At 44.2% G+C, this 23898-nt stretch overlaps 1 protein-coding gene across 1 annotated transcript in view; it reads right to left on the minus strand.

Moving 5' to 3' along the window:
- Window positions 1-247: 247 nt before the first annotated feature.
- Window positions 248-23898, minus strand: part of slc2a15a (solute carrier family 2 member 15a) — a 56288-nt gene continuing 32637 nt past the window's right edge. The window contains exons 4-12 of the mRNA XM_079280597.1: window positions 17743-17867; window positions 17079-17224; window positions 16652-16784; window positions 16047-16234; window positions 10748-10858; window positions 9211-9312; window positions 7658-7733; window positions 4263-4390; window positions 248-2172 (exon numbers count right to left, since the gene is read on the minus strand). Coding sequence (XP_079136723.1) covers window positions 1918-2172; window positions 4263-4390; window positions 7658-7733; window positions 9211-9312; window positions 10748-10858; window positions 16047-16234; window positions 16652-16784; window positions 17079-17224; window positions 17743-17867 — 1264 coding nt within the window. The 3' untranslated portion in view covers window positions 248-1917. The remainder of the gene's footprint in view (window positions 2173-4262; window positions 4391-7657; window positions 7734-9210; window positions 9313-10747; window positions 10859-16046; window positions 16235-16651; window positions 16785-17078; window positions 17225-17742; window positions 17868-23898) is intronic.

Genomic DNA, 23898 nt, shown 5'->3' on the forward strand with positions numbered 1-23898 from the left:
AAAACCAGGTTAGGAGCTGTGCAGTTCATAGTTTTCTCATAACTACATATTACCCAGAGCTGGATATGACACCGATGTAGATTGCTACTGGAGAGATGGTAAACCAGTTGTTGAAACATGCAAAGATACTGTATTACAATATTATTTAATGTTTTCATCTTTACACAATTCAAAAAGTCTGATATATATTTCCATATATTCAAACAAACATGAATTTGCTGTTTGTACAATATGTATTTTAGCCCATTTTACTGTACAACTCAGAAAGTACTCTGATACTTTCCGTAAAAATGACAATGGAAAAAATAGTAACAAGTGATATGACCCTAAAATAAAAAAGATGACGTCGTCAAAACATGCAAACATATTGGGATTTCACATCAAGGACATTTTTTTTACTGCAATATAGAATAGATAAAAAATATATATTTTTAAAAGGTTCACAAGCTCTGATAACTTTGTTAAGTCAAACCTTAGTTTATATACCAAAATGTATTTGTTGTTTGTTGCCTTGTTTTACCATGTTGACATGTGGGATGCTCATGTATAACTTAAACTCCGCTGGGATTCAAACAATGGATAAAGGCACGTAGTGGCTGGCAGCTAGCGGTGCACATTTTATTGTAAACACTACTTAAACTAACAGGACATTTTTTATAAAAGTGTCATAGTAGACATCCCATGCCACAATGACCCATTATTATCTGACCATGTGGTTAGCCATGCGTTGTAGACATCCATTACAGTTTACAGATAGATGGAAGATGTTTTTTAAGAAGATCAATTTAAGAGTTATAGTTTTTTTTGCAAGTCAGATTTCAGCAACTTTTACAGCTGTGCCAATCTCATCCACTTTCATTATATCTCTACTTTTCATGGATGTAGCTAGCTAACTATTTATGTAGGAAGGCGCTGTCCCCATTCTTACTAGCACCTACAAAGCTCTGAATAGTCTGACAGTTTATGTTTAAGCTATTTTTAGTGACACCTTACCGTTCCGAAATCTCGGCACTCTGCACCCCCACCCTTTGGTGGGTACTGATTAAACCAATGGTCATAACTACAAAGATAAGCGCTAAATTGAAAGGAACCATATTTTTGATAGTTTAAAAAGCACAATTCCGATTTTTCAACTTGGGTCTTATATTAGTTTCTCCATCATTCTTAATAGTTATGATCAAACTGTACTCGTCAAAGTAATTGCTGAGATCTGGGAACATGGTGACATAGCAGCCCAGTCTCCAAAAAAAACAAGTTTCCATGCAACAAAACTGCATTGTGAACATTGCGTATTACCTTTGTATTCGACGAGAGTCTGCGTAAGTCTGTGTAAGTCTGTGTATGGAAGAGGTCCACACAAGACAAGGAGAGCTCTGTTCGTGTCCCATGTGAAACCAACAAGGTTGGACATTGATACACTGAAGTTGCACACGCAAACCAACTTATTGTTCTGATTATCATAGCCACTTTATTTGGAAGCCAAACTGAAGTTGGAGCACCTGAAATGTTGCTAATAAACCCTTATTGAACAGCGAAAAACTGTGTGCTTAACTACAGTAAGGACAGCAAGTCAATGCTGGAAATAAGTTTGTAACCTGCGAGAGAATTTCCGACTGCTTGTCCTGTCAGACTTATTTCCAGTGATGCCACCTTGGTCACAGATCTCAGCCATTAACTACTAATGGACGGCCATGAAAATAGGACCCAATGGCTGAAACAGACTGAAACATTAAATTGATTGAAGTTGCAAATACCACAACTGCATGCTATTAATTGTAGTACATACAGCACACCCAACCAGAACCCACTGAGTTCAGGTGAGGTGGTATTTAGTTCATGTCTAAACATCAAAACAGTACAATGGTGAAGAAGAAGTTGTTAATTGTTTTGCAGTCACAGTGAGAACCTTAAGCTTGATTAAGGGAGAGACGAAGAGCTGTCGAACTCCAGTGAAGCATGTTCCAACCCACCGTAGCCATTCATCTTCTTCAGTTTGAGCTGGTCCACGTGGATCAGGCCCTGGGTCTCTAGGACTGCCTCCTTCTTGGAGAACATCTGGCTGATCTCCATGAATGTCTTGTTTTTTGTCTCTGGGATGACAATGTAGACGTAGACAGCCACAGACAGACAAATGCTGCCAAACACCAAGTAGCAGTAAGACCCCGCTGACATCTGATGGTTAGATGTCCCAGATGGATAGAGGATCGTTGGAAGGATTGAGAGATAAGGACAGAAAAATTAGATGAAACAAGTGATTGATCCAAAAGGAAAATAGTTATTTCAAATAAAAGCAGAGGGGACTCAAGAGAGAAAGCAAAGCTGAAGGAAAGGGTCAAGAATTCATGCTTTTCTCAGGTCATTAAAGGCAGGACAGGTATGATGTAGCACAAGGTTGGAAACAATCAGTTGTAATCATGACTAGGAAACATTTCTGAAAGCTCCATATATCTGGCTTGAAGATGCATATACAGAAGGGCCCAGAAATCAAGCACGTACCACACATCACATCTACTGTACTTCGTTGTTCAAGGTAATTAAACTCCCAGTCAACAGATACAGTATAGCATTATATTGTCTACCACCCTTTCCATAAGTGTATGTGATCAAATGTATGTGATCAACCACCATTTCCTGTCTAGCACCGCATGATCTCTCCACAGCGCTGTTGATCAAGGTGAAACTATGTGGGACTCAGCAAGACAAGCATTACTATCTTTTCATTCGCTTATGACCATTTTTTCTAGTACAGGAAAGAAGTGTAGTATGCATTCATTGTTACATGGTCTGCCTTTATTACCACTGTTCTCTTTTTTGCTTTGGCAACAACTTCCTGGAGCTAAATTTGCTCATCACCACATCAAAGACAATAACATCAGCAACCACTATTTCACTACTGCAGCTTTATCCAACAAGACAACCAATTCTTTAGATAAAAAAGGAAGAGGGGCATCTGCTGTCCAAGTGATTAAGATGCATACCATATAACTATATAAATGTAATTGTTGGCTCATGGCCAGGGACCAATGGTGGTTGTCACAGCAATCTATTTCGCAATGAAGAAGGGAAACACAAACTCTTATGCTGTGTTCACACCAAACGCGAATTCATCACGCCGCATATTCGCGTCAATCGCGCCGCAGGTCTCACCGGGGACCATTTGTGTACATTGGCGCGAATCGCGCTGGAGAGGGGGCGGGGCTTATCGCCCTGAAAGCCGTTCAACTGTCCGCCATTAACCATGGAAAAAACAACCTCTATTTCTGCTTAGTACGTGTTGTGGAAGTCACAGATATCCCGGGAAACTAAACGCCGTCATGTCTGGGTTCATAATATTGTTCAGAGGAGCTCCGTGGATTTTATCGAGCTGTATTCACTGTGTCTAGCAAGCCACAGGTCACTGTTTACTACAGCTGTATAAACACAAAATAAACTGATTTGGCTGTGATTTAACGGCAATAAACCGACAAAAATGGACTCCGAAATAACTACGTAATGATGCCGATTTATACTTGTCTTCTCAGACAAAAAGGGACTCCGAAATAACTACATAATGATACCGATTTGTAGGTTACTGGTCTTCTCAATGGAGCTCTGATGGATCGGTGCTAGGCTATGCTAACATTGTAGCAGCTCCACCAACACTCAGACTAACGTAATCTAGACGTAAATACGGCAGCGTCTATTCATTGTTTGTACCGTATGGTTTACACACACACATGTATACACATAGTTTGGTCCGGTCTCTATTGATATGAGGTATCGTAGCGCTCTGGGTGAATACAGACGGCTACAGGATTTATTTCCTGATTCAACAACGGCAGGAAGTCAGTGATGACGGGGGGAGCAACTCAACCCTGATGGGCTTAACGCGAATATTTCAAAGTTGAAAAATTTCAACTCACGCGTTTGGGCAATGGACGCAAATTCGCGTCCATCGCGCCGCGCCATCGCAAATTCGCCAGTCTCATCGCGTCTGTGCATAGACTTTGTATGTAATCTACTCGCGCGAATAATTCGCGCCGCGTTTGGTGTGAACGCAGCATTAGAGACATACAGGCTTGCAAGAAGAAATTTAATAGTGGGAAAACCACACAGTCATAAGCTAATTGGAGCTTTAAAATTTTTTTTCTAAGATTGGAAGCATACCAAGATCACATTTACCAGTTCCGATCACATTACATTTGTGGTTGTTAAAAAGCCAGAGCATTGAGATTTAGGAAAGACAAAAGCTCACGCAGGGCAGCACATTGTATAGCTTTCACCTGTAAAAAGGGGAAGACGAAGCCCACGCTGAAGTTAGATAGCCAGTTCAGTGATCCTCCTACGATGTAGGCTGCCGGCCGGTGGGACTGTTTAAATAGTTCTGCTGTAATCAGGAAGGGAACTCCCGCTGGAACAGCAACAAAGCCAAACACATGAAAACATTAATACAAATCACACACTTCTGTTGAATGAGTTCACTGAAAGGTCTATGCTACCGATTTAGAATTGAACCTTGATTAGGTTGCACTGCTCATTGAAATAAAAAAATGTAAAACTTGGTGAAACTCCAAAAACTGTTGATCCTACATTTCCCACAATGCAACGTTATTTGTTTCTTTCATTACGCATAGACACACATGCAGAAATCGTTTTTATTTATTTCTATAAAAGAAGTAAAAGCTGTTTTATAATTGAATGTGCAAATTATATATTCTATTAAATATGCGCTAATTTGGATAAATTGGATTGTGCCAGGTTCTGAATTATTGTTTTCCTTTTGTTGACAAATTAGAGTCAAAGTATTTTACAGAGGGAATTTCGTTGTTTATTATTATCACAGTAAATAAAATAAAATAATAATAAAAAAACTCTGTAAAACCTTTAGAATATAGATCGGAATGAAACTGGAAAGTTTGGTGTATGTAAGTGCTGTAGAATAAGTGATTTCTGGTCTGAGAAATAACTCATTTTCAAGAGACTACAGGTGAATGGGGTAAAAAATGTAACGAATAGATATCACCACGAAACTTTAATCCCAGTTGATTTGATACATTAAGGTGAGATTTGTTTTTCTAAAATGTTGTTTAAATATGCAAATTAGGCATTATCTAACGTTAACTTTTGGTGAATTTAGTAGAAATCTACAGGCGCAAAGAAGACAAAGTAGTCACAAAAAAAATAAGCTAAATGTGTATTTTTTATGTTTTCTTTCCACCAATCTGAAATAAACAAAAAAGTTCAAAATCCCCAAATGGACCAGTGCATGAAAAAAACAATGGTCTGCCTGTAGTGTCTTGCCTTGAAGCAGCATTGTCTTCACAAATCAAGTAACTTGTTTTTCTTCTTTTTTATTATAAATAAAAAAAAGATGTGCAGATGAATTTCCTATTAGAATATATCAAAAAAAGAGTTCTACTGAGGAGTGTATGGAAAAAATAATTCATGTTCATTCATCATCTCTCGCACCAATATAGCTCATGAAATGCTAATTAGAGAACTGAACCAGCTGATAGGACGAGGGCCAGTGTGTGGACAGGAGAGTCGTAGATCAAAAAAAATGCATATTACTAATATTTTATTATCATATTCTACCATTAAAACTGCATCATTTGTCTCTCTTACAGGAGGCCATAGAACATGGATTAGTGCGCATGAATAACTGCTTCGGGGGAATAAATAGGCATATGTATCACTCAGTGTAGGACGCTGTGGAACTACAAGTAACACTTTTCATGAATGTTCTCATTACAGATTTGACAAACCGTATGTAAATATGAATTTTAATAGCTTGAGACACTGACTCTTACATTTCTTCAAATTAGAAACCATTACAGAATGTTTAGGGTATGACCTCCAGAGGGAGCCATTTAATAACACAAAGCAACCTGTACCTCTGCAGACCAACCATGTCAGTGGTGCCATTTGTCACCTAAAGTTCTGTTGTGCTGAAGAAATAAAATGATCCCTCCTCAGCTGCAATCAGATCTGAAATTACCTCTAGTGGCATCTCTCCATGCATATTGTGTGTCTCCACAGCAGTAACATGTAGGATTTAATTGGAATAACTGACATCTAAAAATTCCAGAGTGAGTGCTAACTCTGGATATTTGATGACAGTCTACATCAGAGCTAAAAGGATAACGCCCATTCATCGATTACTCAATTGACAGAAAATTTGACTATTTTCACAAGTCATTTTTTTAAGGAAAAAAAAGCCCAAAAGTCAAAGGTTCCAGCTTTAGTAAATGGAGCATAGTGTTCAGTCAGAGCACTGAAGTTGTGCTTGTAATGGCTAATTGGAATCAGCTGTTGGCAATGTGCGGAACAGTGATTGGCTCGTTCACAGCTGTGTGGCATCCAAGGTTGTAATAGCTTTAACATTTTATTTTATTTTTGACTTTTCAGTTTAATTTTAGTTTTTGTATGTTTCCTTTTTCTAAAGGAGGTGGGGCAGGTATACTGTTTAGTATGTAGCTATACATACGCATCCAATACATGGTTGGAGAACTGTGTAGGAATGGTGATAATGTTTAAATCTTTAGATTTGGCAATCAACTTGAACACTCCGACCACACTCGTAAGATTAGATGTGACCTACTATAATATTGAAAGCATATATCTCATATCTTATTTGGGATTTGTTCTGCGGTAAGAACAGAATCTACCACACTGAACAGCACAATTACGCACATTTGAGTGCTGATGTGTTCGTGCAAAATAATTGGTTGTTGCATTTTCATCAATTCTAAAGTTGTACTATATTATGGCATTTAAGTTAAAACTGTATTTCTATCGTTTATAAGTTTTTATATATACAATTATTTTCATTATTTTACAAATCATTAGTTTTTAAAATAAATTAACTCATCACATCAACACTTAACAAGTAATAGCATCCCATGAATGTTTTATTTAGTTTTTTATATCCACTATTGCTGCTGCTATTTAAAAATGCTCATTTGGCGTTCATTTCCACTGGCGTCCTGCGCTCCAGCCTCTTTAGACCTTTGTTTGGGGCGTTTCAAGTTTCTGTTTGTGCACACGGCCCTGCAGTCTCATGCCCTTTTTTATGTGGATTGGCCAGGTGTTTTTACAGGATCAACGGGCACTCGCCTTCAATTGACAAAGACAACGGGACTCATGATAAAAACACAGGTGTTGAACAATTGCGCGGTATAAGAACATGCCACATATCTGACAGACTTTTCGTGGAAGTTTTTCTCAAAAACAAATTTAAGAAAAACGTATTTTTTGTCGTGTGCCAAAATAGCAAACTGTGAACTGTTGGTCAAACAACAATAATCATATTTGACTCGTTTGAACATTTTATGGATCAAATAATTGAGAATAATAAATGAAGGAAATATTTGCAGTCACAATATAGGGAGTAGAGTGTAGTCGACCAGTATTCTGTGTTCTTGGTAAATCTGACATGTGTTAAAACCTTTTTTTTATAACGTGTACAACCGCACTTGCCTGGAATCTGTTCATAGCTCCTCTGACACCGTGTGATATAATGAATAACTTAATACAATTAGGTCAGGTCAGTTTAATGGTGTCATGTTTACAGCTCGGAAGGATATTAATAGTGCATAACCATACAAGAGGTTCCACTATCACATGTGTGTGCACAACTTGAGTTTGGTCCTTTATCATGCATTGGAGAACAACTTGCCTGGGCCGATACAAAAGCCGGCGATGATGCCGACTACGCAGCCGACACTGACATAGCGCATGAACGATAAGTGAGCCTGCGGGGAAGAAGGAGTAGCAGGACATTTTAGTTATTTTCTCTGATGGGAAACTCGACTCCACCCTTTCCCCGCTGCAAGTAATGTAATGCTGTTGTTCCATGCGGGCAAAGCGGGAATAAGGTGCGTGCCGATGAGTGAAAGTGAAACAGACGCAGCTGTTCCTCCCCACACTCATTCCCCCTCTTAAACACCTGGGATGTGTTTGTCCTCTCCTTCTGCTCGTTTCCTCTCCTCTCTCACTTCCAATCGTTTCCTATCAGGACGTAACTTGGGGAAAGTGACGGAAACAAGGATGGTGACAGAAAAAACAAAACAGAAAAACTGGGGTCTTTCTGTGCCCTCATGTCTGCACGGGACACTCTATATTGCCTGGAAGCACGACGTTAAACATACTTAAAGGACCGTGTTGGTGTCAATGTGTTGCTGCAGTGAGAAGATGAAATAGATCCATTAACATGCAGAGAGTTTTTATTATTTAGGCCAGGCGAAAGATATATATCAACACTCAAAATAACATTATCTAGGCGTAAATACGGCAGCGTCTTTTTCATTGTTTGTACCATATGGTTTATACATTTATACAGTTTCGTCCGGTCTCTACTAATATGAGGCATCAGAGCTCTGGGTGCCCAGCTACAGTATATTTTTCTTGTTTTAACAACGGCAAGACGTCAGTGATGACAGCTGGAGCATCTCAACGCTGATAGGCTATCGCGCCGCAGCATCACGCGTTTCCCGAGTTGGACTTTTTCGGGAATTTGCGTCATTCGTGCCATGCCATCGCGAATACGCGTCACTCCAGTCTCATCGCGTCTGTGCATAGACTTTGTATGTAATCTACTCGCGTGAATACTTCGCGTCTGGTCTGAACACACCTTTACAAGTTTTACGAGCAGAAGAGCAGTCACAGAACTCTCTGGGACGCCGCCTCGCGCTCAAAGCATGGTTTTCTCCTCGCAGGCTGCAATTTTGCTCGCACTAGTAAAATATGCACGCATGGATCTCATTTGTGCTCGCAGATTTTGACATTGTATTGCCTTCATAGAGACGTGCAAGAATAATCTTCAGGAATTCAAGCTCGGGGTAAGAATCCTTATGTAAAAATGGTCCTTTTGGCGGAGATGTATTCCTTCAAACATATACCAAGCATGATATATTGCAAGGAGAAGAGACAACAAAGATGGAGATTTTACATTTTCAGGAGAATCAATTTGAAGTTATTTTGTGCACCCGTGGACCTCAGATCGACTGGGATTGCAATGCAATGGAAGTACCCAAATGTAATTTTCATCAAATTCTGAATTTCACACAGGGAGAAAAACTACACTCCCACTGTGTCTGACTTAGCAGCTCAGCTGATGCTCAAAGTGCACATTAGCAGCTGCTGAGGGGGGCTTGCTTGCTTTCTCTTTGGCCTTGCACCCACACATCTCCCTATAGTAGAAAGGTTTGGGTCTCACACACACACACACACCTGTAAAATGAGGGACACTGTGATTCCAGCACTGCAGATGCCCATCATGGTAAAACCCCCGATCATGAGTGGCCTCCTGCCCAGCCTCTCTATGGAGAAACACTGCAGGAGAAGACATCGTGAATACACTCTATAGATGTGAAAACATACAGTAAACCTCAGTGTGCTTTAATGTATCTGAAGGAACACACAGTTTGTGAAATAGTGACAAAATGCAATATATTGGTTTTGTGTAGAACAGTACGTGTAAAACAAAAATTAGGGTCAGGCAACAAAACCAACAGTTTAGTTGATATGCAACAACCCTGGTAATTCGGTTTAGGAAAACTGTTACAAGCTGTTTGGTTCAGGCAACAAAGCCACAACCATAAAACCAAAGTTGAAAGTCCTGTTTGTTGGCCCAGCCCAACAAAAGTCGTCTTTTTCTATTTTATAAAGTACGTAACTTGCTCTGACTGTTGCTTAGTCATGTGAATTCATACTTTACTTTGGCATTATTTTTGTCCTGAGCAACACAAAAAAAAACAGACAATCCGTGTCCCTGTACACAAAACCAATAGATTGCATTTAGTGAACATTTCACTGAATAACTAAACAACTTCTTTGCTTTCTTTCTGAGTGTGAGATGTTAAGATGGATATCGATCTCATGTCTGTTTTTAAGCACTGAGCTGAAGTCAGCATGTGGTTAGCCTAGCTTAGCATAAAGACAGGAAGCAGGTGGAAACAGCTAGCCTACCTCCGTCCAAAATACAATTGCTAACACCGCTAAAGATACACTGATCTTTTTATCTTGTTAGATTAACAGACAAGAAGATAAAAAAACACTGCTTGTTTCAGACTTACGTGCTGCCGGATAAATGGCTAACCGTGGCACCTTTACTGCCAGCTATTGTGTATGGCTATCTTGCCATTTTAATATGATGTTTATACTGCCATTTCCACCGTACACGACGGAAAATGTAACCATTTTGAGTACTTTAAGAAGGAAACATTAAGCCTCATGGAGTTCTTTATAAAAGAATGACTTTCTCTGCAGCTAAACCACTAACCGTGCACCGGCACTTTGACAGAAACAGCAGTAACCATCATAGCAGCAGCCTTGACAACGACACATTGATTGATCGACACACGTACAGACATCAGTGTTAAATTCAGATGCGTGTCGCCTTGTTTATGGTTTTATATTGGGTTAATGAGTAAGCCAGAACATGGTAAACGTATATATATGCGCTAAAGACAAGTATAATATTAGAAGTATCTTAATTGTGTTTTTTCTTTGCTGATCCTTCCCCAGTATGAGCCATAACCACAAAATGAATAATTCTCTAAAGCAACATTTTCTACTGCTTCCTTTTAACTGGCTACAGTAGCCCTCAACTCAAAACTTTGCCTTTAAAAATGTAAACGTAGACTTTGGCAGTCTGCATGCTGTAAATCCATTTTCTTTTCTTATCTCAAATCAATAAATCATATTTAAAAAATACTTCTCTGCACAACATCAAAAATAATTGCACCTCTCTATTTTGTAAGATTACCCCAATGAGTCCAGCGATGATCTCTATAATCCCTGTTCCTGCTGTGGTGTACGGGATCTCTGGTGCTGGGATAGCCGCATTCTCAAAGATGTCATTGGTATAGAACCAGATCTGTGGTCGAAAAATAAGCATTTTAAGATAAGTGAGCAGTGGCGGCTGGCCAATAGAGGGCGCTAGGGCGCCTCACCCCCTTGAGCCACAAAAAATACAAAAATAAATTGTAGAAATTGTCAATATTTGTGTTTTTAAAATATGGAATGCACCCAGTAATATTTGTAAAATATGATATCTGCGCAAAATTATGCTTTTCCTCCACGTCCTCTCCACCTGGCTGCATATGTCTCAGCTGGCTGGGGCACTGGAGAATCTGCCCACAGGAGGCGGGTCTATGAAGCAGTTTAGCCAATTGCTGATTAAAGATATAAATGTGTGACATACAATTTAGCCAATTCGGGTCCTCAAATACGTTCAGCGATGGGCAGAATTCGTTCTGCCCCAAGCTGGAGTAGTCTCGTCAGGAGAAGTCTCTACAGGCGAGCGCCAGCGCGAGCAGTGCACTGCTCCTCCAAGACCCGTTTGAGAAGAGAACTTTTGACGAGAAACTACAATTAGACAGCAGACTAGCAGGAAAGGGAAGCAGTATATGCGAAGCTTCTCGACTAGCTGTACATCAGAAAGGTTAGGCTAGCTGGATGACGTCATGCTAATGCCTTAAAACATCGGGGACAGATCCAGCATAGACAGTTACGGGAGTGAGGGACATGAAGCACCTGTCTGAGAAATGGATATATATATATATATACACGTGTGTGTGTTTTATATTATAGTGAATATTATTATATGATATATATTATTATATTATACTGAATTGCTTGTGAGGGTGACAAAAATAAGGTGTCCTAAAAAATAAGAGGGGCTTGTGTGATTTTTAGAGAGGTTTATATGGGTGTGACCCGCAACAAATATCTAGAATCTTTCTGTCAGTCGGATTAAACCAGATTAAACATTAACAGGTGAAGTTAAATTAATAAAACGTCAGCTTTCTGCTTTCAACGAACATTTTTCAAGCGGCCTCCCAATGTTCAAGTGGTACACATTGCTGTCTGCCACACCTCATCTTTTTTGCAGCGCCAACATCAGACGTGCTCAAAGCCCAAACAAAGCAACTTTAATCTTTGCCCACCAGCCGAGGAAGTTCCATTTAATGAAAACTTCTAATTATTTAATTTTCTAAACGTTTCTGTTTCACCAGCATAGGTTTGTGTGACAGGGCACAGGGCACATGGCACATTTAACAGAAAAAAAACAGCATGTTCTCACTCTCAACTCGCCAAATACGGCAGTTTGGTCAGCGACCCTGAGCTTCAATCTATGACGGTCTACGTATCCCTCCAGCATCGGTTTTGCGGGTGTCAATTGCCACTAATAACATAAAAAAATTAACTTGGTCAGGTGTAAAATAACGTAACATACGTAACATTATGCAACCCACGTAACATAGCGCTATGTGATTAAACTTAACATATGTACGTGTATATATGTATGTTACTTGGAATAAAAACGATGTTGACTTTGCTTTCACACGGGGCACAAACACTGCTCTCCTATTTGAAAAGGTGCATGTTTTAGGTGTCGACCTATTCAGTAATGTTATACTATAAGTTAAAATGGACAGCCTGGGAACAGTCTGTTCATGGAGATTACTGCAACATGGACCTGTCTCATCGTGACAGTAATCATACGTCAATGCTGTGTTTGCAGCTTGTTCTGCTGCTGCTATGTGGCCAAAATAAAATAGTGAATGAGAAATACCGCTTTAAACATGGGATTTCAGTGTGATGAATACACAAACTTATTTGAAGCAAAAATAATTACTAAATATTGACTTATTTGAACCCTTTTCCGAAACCTAACCAAGTAGTTTTGTTGCCTCAGTAAACCGTAAAAATAAGTAAACCTACATGTTGGAATTTTATTTTGAAAAAAAACACTGTTTACATTTAAAGGTCTTGTGAACATGTTAAGTTAATTTTAAAAAGATGCTATGCATGTAACAAGCGGAAGCGGACTCCCGCTTTCCTGATGCGTAATTCTGAATCCCAACAGTCTTCTTGGCGAGACCCGTTTAGGCGGAGAGACGATTTGTTAAGGTTGGGCGTAGACCTCACATAGTTAGGGTCAGGACAGGCCCATTGGCATAGACCTGAACAAATCAGGTTACCAGTACTTCGGCAAGCATGGACGCATGGCCAATCCTAGCGCTTGAGTGCTGCACAGGACTGGTCTTGCCAAGAAGAGCAGTGGGATTCATAATAAAGCGTCCCTGACAGGTCCAAAGCTGAGGCTATAGCGTCACAGTTTGAAGCATAGGGCCATCCCATGATCCATACGGTTGCGTGCCGAACTTAATTATACAATTTAACGTTAACCATCACAGTGTGAAATACAATTTTAATGACGATATTTATCCTCCAATATTTAGTAAAATATGTGATCAGGACATTGGAATTCGTGCTTTTCTAGTCACCGATCTCTGGCAATGTTACATTGTAAACAACCAATCCGTGTTTGAATTGACAGAAGAAAAGCTAGTAACCGTGGAAGCACCGCTAACGAATAAAGGTTCCGGATGGTTAAATTATGAAGTGTTCAGGCTCTGTTCAGTGGAAATAAGTATTGGTCAAAAGGTAAATTATAACGTAATTTGGATCATCAATGATCGGCAGTTTTCCAGATTTGTGACTCTAATCCGTGATCCGATCCAAATTATGAGTTTTATGATCTGGTGCACCACTACCACTGTCCAAGCGGCTGTATCGGACGAGTTGGATTTGAGTGAACAGTTTCCCAAAGCAGCCCAATAGTTACAAGTCCTCTGTGAGCAGTTTGGCTGAGAAGCAAAGATAAAAAAAATGTTTCTCCCCATAATGTGACATATGCTTTGAGAAAAAAATACGATGGTGTTAAAATCCAAACGAAGAGGCAGAAATTTAGAACCTTCTGCACAGGTGGCACGGTGTTGCCAGAGAGAGACGGCAGATATTTGCTCACATTCAATTCAACTTAATTTGAGGCTTTAGGGGGGAGGACGACAGGGGGGGAGGGGTATAAACTGGAGACAGCAGACGGCGATGGTTAGAGGACCAGGTAGGTAAGTACACTAAAACACACGGCTGGCATTAATGGTTACACACACACACACACACATCCTGTGGTGTGCCAGGAACTGTGCCAAGGCTTGCCAACTGTCACATGCACTTAGGACTGAAGATCACCTCGAGCATCTGCCAGTCACCATTGTCATCATCATAGTCACAATCATTGTTCGTCATCGACACCTTCGTCACCACTGTTACCATTATTATTATCCTCACCATAATCGCTATCATTTTCAATGTCGTAAATGATTTGCGATCATGTTTGTTAGCATCATCATCAAACATAACCAAGAAAAGATTGTGATATATTTCTTTAGGTTTCGGAAAAGATTGTGAGTTACTTGCTTTGTTTTATGCAATAAAACTACTAAGTTGGGTTTAAGAAAAGATTGTTGTTTGGGTTAAAATAACTACGGTGCCATAACAGAGTTACATGACTAATAAATGAACAGTGACTTCTTGCTTCACACAAGGAACAAACAGCGGTCTCCTGGGTGAAAGAACGCTTTTTGTTGGACCCTGACCATCATCACCAGTATCAATAATATCACAATCATCACTATGGTCACCACTATTCTAATTATTATCATCATTGTTGTCATGCGTAGTTATCATCTTGGCCATCATTACCATCATCATCTCCATAAATACTGTCATCCTCATGACTATGGTCACCAAAGTCACCTTTACCTGCATCACTATCATCCTCATTGTAATATTGATTGATTCATTTTCTTCTCATTCTAGTATTGTTGTTTCCATCACCAACACCAACATAATCATCCTCAGCGCAGTTGCCAGTATGTGCGTGCTTCAGCACTGCTCCACTTTGTTTCAGCAGAGCTAATTAGCAGCTAAAAATACAGCCTGGAGAAGGGCGTGCTAATGAGTTCAGCTCCAGTGCTTACAGTGTGCACTTTCTGGCCCGGGCGCCCTGGTAATCATTTGAATAATTAATTAATCTCTGGGGCATAATTCAGAGGGTGAATTTGGCTAATCGTACGGGCAGGAAAAATGATGACACAAGCTTTTTGCTTCATTCACCAGAGGCTTATAGAACAATGAGGGATCATTTAGGCCTACTTTCATCTCAGTGTCTTGTCTAATAAGCTAGATCAATCAGATGAGGGAGCGGTGGAAACATGGGGGAGTGGTCTGGGCGGACAAAGGAAGGGAAAGAGCAAACTGAACCATTGGGAAGTGAGGGAGATAAAGTGGAAAGTGAATAAAAGCCAGAACTGACAAAAGACATCTGATGCCGTTTCGTCAGGAGTTTGTGCTGCTCATCATTGTAGCCTAAAGACTCCATTTAACAGACACCATTTCGCAAAGAACAGTTGATGGTAAACGAGCTCAAAGAGGGGCTATAGAAACAGAACATGTTTGTTGATACTGTTTTGCAGCAAACACCTGTTAAACATTGGAATGCCCTCCCGACAGTAACAGTAACTTATATGATCAGAGTATTTTGGGCCTCGTTTTTTAGGCAAATGCCAGTATAATTACAGGTCGCAATGTATGTATATGTAACATTAATAGTTGTGTTGGCAGAGCTGTGGTCAGTGTGGACTAAATCACATGAATTAAGGCCTTTGCACACAAAGTACATATTTTTTTCTTGATCCAAAGAAAAGGTTACGCACAGAAACCTTGTGCACTGAGTCCCATGCATTTTATTATTCTATTTGTTGCAAAAATTCGCAATACGACTTGGATTCATTTCGTGGGTGCAATGGTAGCGCTGGTCCCAAACAGGGCTAATGAATGAATGACATTGCTATTGGATGATGACGTGTGGTCAAACAACTGTAAAGGCCTCTGACCAGTGGCGGCTGCCCAATAGAGGGCCATGGGGCATGGCCCCACCTTGAGCCACTAAAAAAAATTAAAAATAAATAATAACACATTTTAAACTTGCCGTGACAAAGTCAAAAATGACTTCACCAATGACTGGAATGCTTGGAATGACTATTCTAAAGAGTATTTGCTCCGTGGGCAAGCACCTTATACTGTGGTTAAAATTTGGACTTACTAAAGATAGGCTATTCAGTCATATTAAAAAGACATTGTGGCAGACAGCAGAGCAAGCCAACGCCCTCTTCTTCTGCATATACATTACTCAGTTTTCAAAAAGTCCTTACAGCATCGATGCCGGACAGCTGCATGCCGATGTTGATGACCATCACACTAAGCACCTGCCAGCGGACTGTGTCATCCAGGAACAGTTTCCACACCGACAGCGTCTCCACTGACGACAGGGAGCGCTGCTCCTCCTGCATCTCCTCCATCTCGGCCTGGATGTCGCACTTGGCTCTGTACCACTTCAGGGCTGACAGACAGGGGACAGGAAGCAGCATGTCACGGCACATTATGGACAGAAACAATCACGCATACGAAACACAAGTCATTGCAGCTACACCAGCTGATATATTTCATACGGAGAGTCAGACAAGCTAACTAGCTAACCAAGATAACCGTAGTGTTGGTACAGATATTGCCCTGCCTAAGTATGCTGGTGTCAGTACCTTTCTAGTTGTTATAGTGATGAAACTTAACACAATTCATAACGGCCATCGTGCAATAAAAGAATGCATGTCTCAAAATGGATTACGACTGAACATTTTACTGGGCCAGTTACGCACAATTATTGTAATTTGCTTGGTTTTCATGCGAAAATGTTGGCAAAATGTAGCGGTTTCTTTCTGTAACGCGCCTCCTTGATGTGCAGCGGTGCCACAACACTGACCTGTGATGGTGGCATGGACGTTGTGCTTCTCCATCAGCAGGTACCTGGGGCTTTCCGGGAACCATGGTAACAGCATCAACTGGATGAAGGTGGGCACCACCACCACTGAAAGAAAGAGGGGCCAGTGTTCCTCCTGTAAAAGTTATACAACGCAGTCATACTTACACACATGCTGAAACGCTCATCAGCACTGATAATGTTAGGACAACGTCTACCAGTCAGTGACACAAAAGTGATATGATGGATATGGTGGTTTTTTTTATTTTTATGCATTTATTGTACAGGTAAACACCCCATCGGTTGTTTACGAGAAACACTTGATACATTTCTAATGAATGGTGGCCATTTCAGGCCATCTCAAGTCAACTTTAATCCATCCAAGATGTGCTTTGTCAGGCACAATAATGTTGCAAAGCCATTTGACTACCTTTCCCAAAAGCTCATGTAGGCCTAGGATTTGGGCAGTGAAGACTCCGGTTCCAATGAAGACACTCGGCACAAGACCCAGGAAGCCTCGCAGGTTCTTAGGCGCTATCTCACCCAGGTACATTGGGACAACACTTAGAGAGATGCCTGCAGTGTAATATATAGCAGAGAAGAAGATCTATGTAGCAACGCACTGATTAATAATACATGTTCTATAAAGACTTCATAGTATGATTGTTGTGTATACAAAAATGGAGTATCTGAGCAAATAGAGCCAAGAGAGGGGCCGATACTACATGGACAAAAGTATGTGGACACTCAAACAAAGCATGTAGATAGATGCCTGAACGTTACCAAATAACAAAACAAAAATGGGATTGTTGGATGCGGTCCTGCGAACTCAATGTAAACGGTAGTCAGTTACTTTTACTTGCTGGTCTCACTCCTGGGATGTCAAATAACGATGCACGGGCAGTTGCCCTCGGTGCCATGATACCGATCAATAAAGCATACCCTGCTTTATTGTCTGTTTGATACTAAAAGGACCATAATTTACGAAATGAACATAATGCTGTATTGAAGAAGACTTGAAACTAGCGGTTGAGACAGAGGTGTATCAATACAGAGGCGTATGTGAATGTGTGTGTGGGGGTGTGTTTGTGTACCTGAGTGAATCCCTGTGATGAAGCGGCCAACGATGACCATCTCGGGTGACCCACAAATCCTGCTGAAGCCCATAAGTGAGCCGGCAATAAACACCAGCACTGTTGTTTTTACCACCGTGCCTTTCCTGAAAGTACACACACACACACACACACAGTAGGCAGACATTATGAATATACATAAAAGCATATGACCCAGAGGTTTATGAAACAGTGAGGACGGCAGCAGTATGTGGTCGATAGCAGTAACCCCCCCCCCCCCCCCCCCTCTCGCCTGATATACACACACAGTCATAATGATGGACATGTATGCATGTATAAATCCCGATCAGCCGTAAAACGCTAACACATCCCACAAGGTTGGTGATAAACCGTGATTAACCATAAAACACTGCTGTGTGAAGAAACTGATCGGCCTGTATATGGGATTATAAATTGCCTGCTTTTCATTTGCACGTAGATGTCCACTGAAGTTCCATGAGACAGTGGAGGCGGATGGAGCTTTCAGATGATTTGCACTGAAATATAAGAGAACTTTCCTGTGCACTTTGAGGACGAGCACACTTCGGAAGGGCAGAGGGGGACGAGGCGACACTGTGCTCTCTGAAGGACAACGGGACACCGGGGGACAGGGTTACCAACCGCTTTGAATACAGAGGACAGAGGCATGATTGATATAAGGCCCTGATCTTGTGCCTTTAGTGCCGGTGTCTCTGGGGGCCTTATTTCCTAAACTTGCGTTATCTCATTTATTTCAATTCTGTATATGAAGCACTGTGGTACCCTGTGTAACAGCCCCCGGGGTGGTCAGGGGTGTTACTGGACAATATGCAATACTTATAAAGACACGGAGACTTAAAGACGTGGCAATCAAATACTTTACTGGGGTATTGGTAACGACACAGCAGCCACACAGCCAATACAAGTCCGTTAAGCAAGAGAAGGGTCTAGGTGCAGTTCCGGGGTCTGATACACAAGGCGCAATTCTCGTACGGTCCAGGGATTGGGCAGGGGCGTCGTTCTCCTCCAAGCAGGGGTCAGTAGCCGGGGGCAATCCAGTTGGGGTAGTCTTCCGTTCCAGGGTCGGTTGCTAAGTAGTCTCACAATCTCTCACCGTCTTGAATGGTTTCACCTAAGTTACTTCCTCGACTTCACATCTTCCTTCTCCTTTTATATCCGCCCATGACGCTCCACTGGCCGGCTCTCTCAGGTGTGCCTTGTTGCGCTGATTGCCTGCTGGCACTAAGGGAGCGTGTGCAAAGTGCAATCCATTTCTCTCTGGTAGTCTGTAGTATCTTCCTGCCATCACTACTCCCTGGGCTCGCCCACCCCGGCTGCCACACACCCCCCCCCTTAAATCTGACCTGGGGGGAGGACTGCTCCAGGAACACCAGGCGTCCCTGCGGGACAAGGCATCGGCGTTTCCGTGAGCGGCACCGGATCTGTGGACGACAGAGAAGGCATAGGGCTGCAGAGACAGAAACCAGCGGGTGACCCGGGCGTTATTTTCTTTATTTCTCGACATCCATACCAATGGGGCATGGTCGGTGACCAGAGTGAACTTTCGTCCCAATAAGTAATATTTGAGCTCGCCCAGGGCCCACTTGATGGCTAGGCATTCTTTTTCCACTGTGGAATATTTCTGTTCCCTGGGCAAGAGTTTTCTGCTGATGTATGTTATCGGGTGTTCCTCACCATTTTGTACTTGGGCCAGGACGGCGCCTACCCCGGTCTCTGATGCGTCGGTCTGGACCACCAACGGTTTCTCAAAGTCCGGGGTCACCAACACTGGTTCTGAACACAGCACCCTCTTGAGGTTCTCGAAGGCCTCCTCTGTCTCTGCTGTCCACTGGATCCGCTCTGGCAGCCGGTTTCCTGTTAGGTCCGTCAGGGGAGCTGCAAGGGAGGAAAAGTGGGGGACAAATCGCCTGTAATAGCTCGCCAGTCCAATAAATGCCCTTACTTGTTTCTTGGTGAGGGGGCGGGGCCATTCCCGGATCGCCTCGACCTTCCCTACCTGGGGCTTGACGCAACCTCGCCCAATGGTGTACCCCAGGTAATCCGCATCTCGGAGGCCGAGGCGACACTTTTTGGGGTTAGCTGTTAGCCCCGCTCCCCTCAGGGCTCGGAGCACGGCGTCGACCCGACGCAGGTGGGTCCCCCACTCCTCCCCATGTACGACGATGTCGTCTAGGTACGCCGCGGCATACTCTCGGTGGGGCCGAAGGACTTGGTCCATCAGCCTCTGGTAGGTAGGTGGGGCCCCGTGTAGACCGAAGGGGAGCCGTTTGTACTGGTACAGCCCCTCGGGGGTGGCGAAGGCTGTCTTCTCTCTGGCCTCGGGGGCCAAGGCCACTTGCCAGTAGCCCTTCGTGAGGTCCAGGGTGGTAATGAATCTGGCACTCCCTACCCGTTCGATCATCTCGTCCACTCGTGGCATCGGGTAGGCGTCGAATTTGGAGATCTGGTTGAGCTGGCGGAAGTCATTGCAGAACCTGACTGAGCCGTCAGGTTTGGGGACGAGGACGATGGGGCTACACCAATCGCTTCTGGAGGGCTCGATTATGTCCGCCTGCAACATTTTGCGTACCTCTGTCTCAATGGCGGTCCTCCTGGCTTCTGGCACCCGATACGGCCTGAGACGTACCTTCTTCCCAGGTTCGGTATGTATGTGATGGTGGATGAGGTCGGTGTACCCCGGCTCTGGGGAGAAGACGTCCCGGAATCTGTCCACTAGCTCGCGGATGTCTTGCTTTTGGCTGGGGGTCAGCTGCTCTCCCATGGGGACCTCTACTGCCTCCGTCTTTCCTGTGGTGGGAGGGGAAGAGAGAGAGAGGGAAAATAGGGCCTCACGGGCCACCCATTTTTTTAGCAGGTTAATGTGATACACCTTTGTTGGATGTCGTCGCCCTGGTTGTCTTACCCTGTAGTTCACTTCTCCTATTTTTTCCATTATTTCATAGGGTCCATTCCACCGAGCCAGGAATTTGCACTCAGATGTGGGGACTAATACCAGGACTCGGTCCCCCGGGCTAAATTCTCTGGGCTGGGTTCCCCTATTGTAGACCCGGGCTTGGGCAGTCTGGGCCTCGGCCATGTGTTCTCGAACCATCGGCCAAATTGTTGCCATTCTCTCTCTTACCTCTTCCACGTGTTCCACCAGCGTACGGTGGGGTGATGGCTGGTGTTCCCAGGCCTCTTTGGCCAGGTCGAGGAGTCCCCGGGGCCGTCTTCCGTACAACAGCTCGAAGGGGGAAAATCCCGTGGAGGCCTGGGGAACCTCACGAATGGAGAACATGAGGAAAGGGAGCAGCTGATCCCAATTACGTCCGTCTGCCTCCATGGCTTTCCGGAGCATCCGTTTCAGGGTCTGATTAAACCTCTCTACTAGGCCGTCTGTCTGCGGGTGGTATACCGACGTTCTTAACTGGTTTACCTTCATTAGCCCGCACAGGTCCCTCATGATTCTTGACATGAAGGGGGTCCCCTGATCAGTCAAGATCTCGTCCGGGATGCCTACACGAGAAAATAACATCATTAATTCCCTGGCAATACCTTTGGTGGCCATGGTCCGAAGGGGAATGGCCTCTGGGTAGCGAGTGGCGTAATCCAGCACCACCAAGATGTACTGGAATCCCTTACTGGACCTTGGGAGGGGTCCCACCAAATCCATCGCAATCCTACTGAAGGGAATTGAAATAATGGGTAAGGGGATCAGCGGATTGCGATGGTGCGGCTGGGGGGCGACCCGCTGGCAGTCAGGACAGCTCCGGCAGTAGTCCTCCACCGTTTTTTTCACCCCGGGCCAGTAAAACCGGGCCTTGATTCTTTCCAGGGTTTTCTCCACCCCCAGGTGGGCCCCCAACAGGTGGGTGTGGGCCATCTGGAGCACCACCGACACAAAAGGGCGGGGCACCAATAACAACTCAAGGGGTGCCCCGTCCTTCATTACCACTTGATACAACAAATTAGCTTTAATGGCAAAGTGAGGGTAAATTATTTGTCTTACCCCATCCATGGGTTTGCCGTCCACCACGGACACCTGTCGCAGGGCATTTTGGAGGTTGGCGTCCTCCAGCTGGGCGGTCCCGAAGCGTCCCGCTAGAGGGGCAGGCAGGGGTTGGTCCTCGGGGTTTAGTGGGAACAAATCAGCCCAGGCGTCCTCACTGGCCTGGCTTGGATCCCTTTCTTCGGGGGCTGGAAGAGGGTCCTCCTCCCTGGCTGGACGAATGGCGGCTTCCGCGGCCCGGACGGCGGCGCTGGCGGCGCCTTCTGAGAGGGGGGACGTGGAGCTCAGGGGGTCGGCCCCCTGAAACCCACACAACTTTCCTGGCGTGCGGTGTGGTTTTCGTGGTGGGGCTTTCTTCCCGTTGGCCAGGCCTCTCCATAGCCCCGGGAAGACAGTGGAGTCCCTTCCGATCAGGAGGTCCACCGGTAGGTCGGGTACCACCCCTGCCGGTCCGGTGCTCTTCCCCTGGGTGGTGTGAAGCTCTAGGATCGCGGTGGGGTAGTCTCTGGTCTCCCCGTGAATACAGGTGACTGATACTGTACTTTTCAGGTAGGGTAGCTCGACGAAGTCGGGGCGGACGAGGGTGACGGCGCTGCCGGAGTCGACCAGGGCGGCCGCGTCATGCCCGTTCGCTCGTACTGGGGTGAGTGGGGCCGAATCGCCCTGTTGGGCCCAACAGGTGGTCAGTAGTCCACAGGGGTGACTAGTCTCGCTAGCTGTGGGCATGGGGGCGTCCCCCCGCTGTGGGCAGTTCCAGGCAATATGTCCCATCTCACCACAGTCATAACACCTGCGGGTGTCGGGGGTTAACAGGGATCTGCGCTGGGGGGTTTCCACGGGAGGGGTCCTCATGGCCGGCTCTCGTGGGGAATCTCCATGTTTCAACAGTCGGGGCCGGGTGGATATTTCCATCTTGGGCGGTCTTCCCCCACGCACCAGAGCCTGCGCCGCTTGCCAGCCCTCCATTACCTCAGTCAGTTCCTCGAGACTGCGGGGATTTTTTTGTCCTGCCAATTTTTTTGCTTCAAACGGTAATGACCTCAGTAACTTATCCATGATTACCCGATCAAGGGGGGAAAATGAGAGGGGCTCCGACATCAGCCAGGCGGTAGTGATCCGCGTGATATCATACAGTTGCGCTCTTGGAGAGAGGGTGGCATCATAATTCCACTCATGAAATCGCTGCGCTTTTGTCAGAAGAGTCACCCCGCTACGCTGAAGCACTTCCTCCTTCAGTGCTGCGTAGGTGACGGGTGAAATATTGGCTAGGTCTTGGTAAGCCCGTTGCGCGGTGCCCGTCAAAAAAGGAGCGATCAAGTCTGCCCACCGTTCCTCGGGCCATTGTTCACGTTTTGCAGTGATTTCGAAAGTCAGAAGGAAAGCTTCCACTTCGTCACTGGCTGTTTGTTTAACCAGGAAGCGCGAGGGATTCACTCGCTCCAGTCGTTTCACTTCCTGTTGGTTGGTTTGCAAATCCATATATTTTTCCATTTGCTGGTGGTGTTGGTGTTGTGTTTGCTGTTGAAGTTGCAGCATTTGTACTTGCATCTGCATTGCCTCTTCGTGCCTCCTCTGAGTCTCCGCATTGCTGGCTATGAGACCTGCGAGAAGCTCCTGCACAGGGTTGGGCGCGGACATTTTGATGTCGATACGACGCGTAATATAAATATTAGATATTGTCCAGAAGCCGGTTAGAATGCCCACATTCTCCACCAATGTAACAGCCCCCGGGGTGGTCAGGGGTGTTACTGGACAATATGCAATACTTATAAAGACACGGAGACTTAAAGACGTGGCAATCAAATACTTTACTGGGGTATTGGTAACGACACAGCAGCCACACAGCCAATACAAGTCCGTTAAGCAAGAGAAGGGTCTAGGTGCAGTTCCGGGGTCTGATACACAAGGCGCAATTCTCGTACGGTCCAGGGATTGGGCAGGGGCGTCGTTCTCCTCCAAGCAGGGGTCAGTAGCCGGGGGCAATCCAGTTGGGGTAGTCTTCCGTTCCAGGGTCGGTTGCTAAGTAGTCTCACAATCTCTCACCGTCTTGAATGGTTTCACCTAAGTTACTTCCTCGACTTCACATCTTCCTTCTCCTTTTATATCCGCCCATGACGCTCCACTGGCCGGCTCTCTCAGGTGTGCCTTGT

Source organism: Melanostigma gelatinosum, assembly GCF_949748355.1.
Source record: "Melanostigma gelatinosum genome assembly, chromosome: 12".
Classification (NCBI taxonomy): domain Eukaryota; kingdom Metazoa; phylum Chordata; class Actinopteri; order Perciformes; family Zoarcidae; genus Melanostigma; species Melanostigma gelatinosum.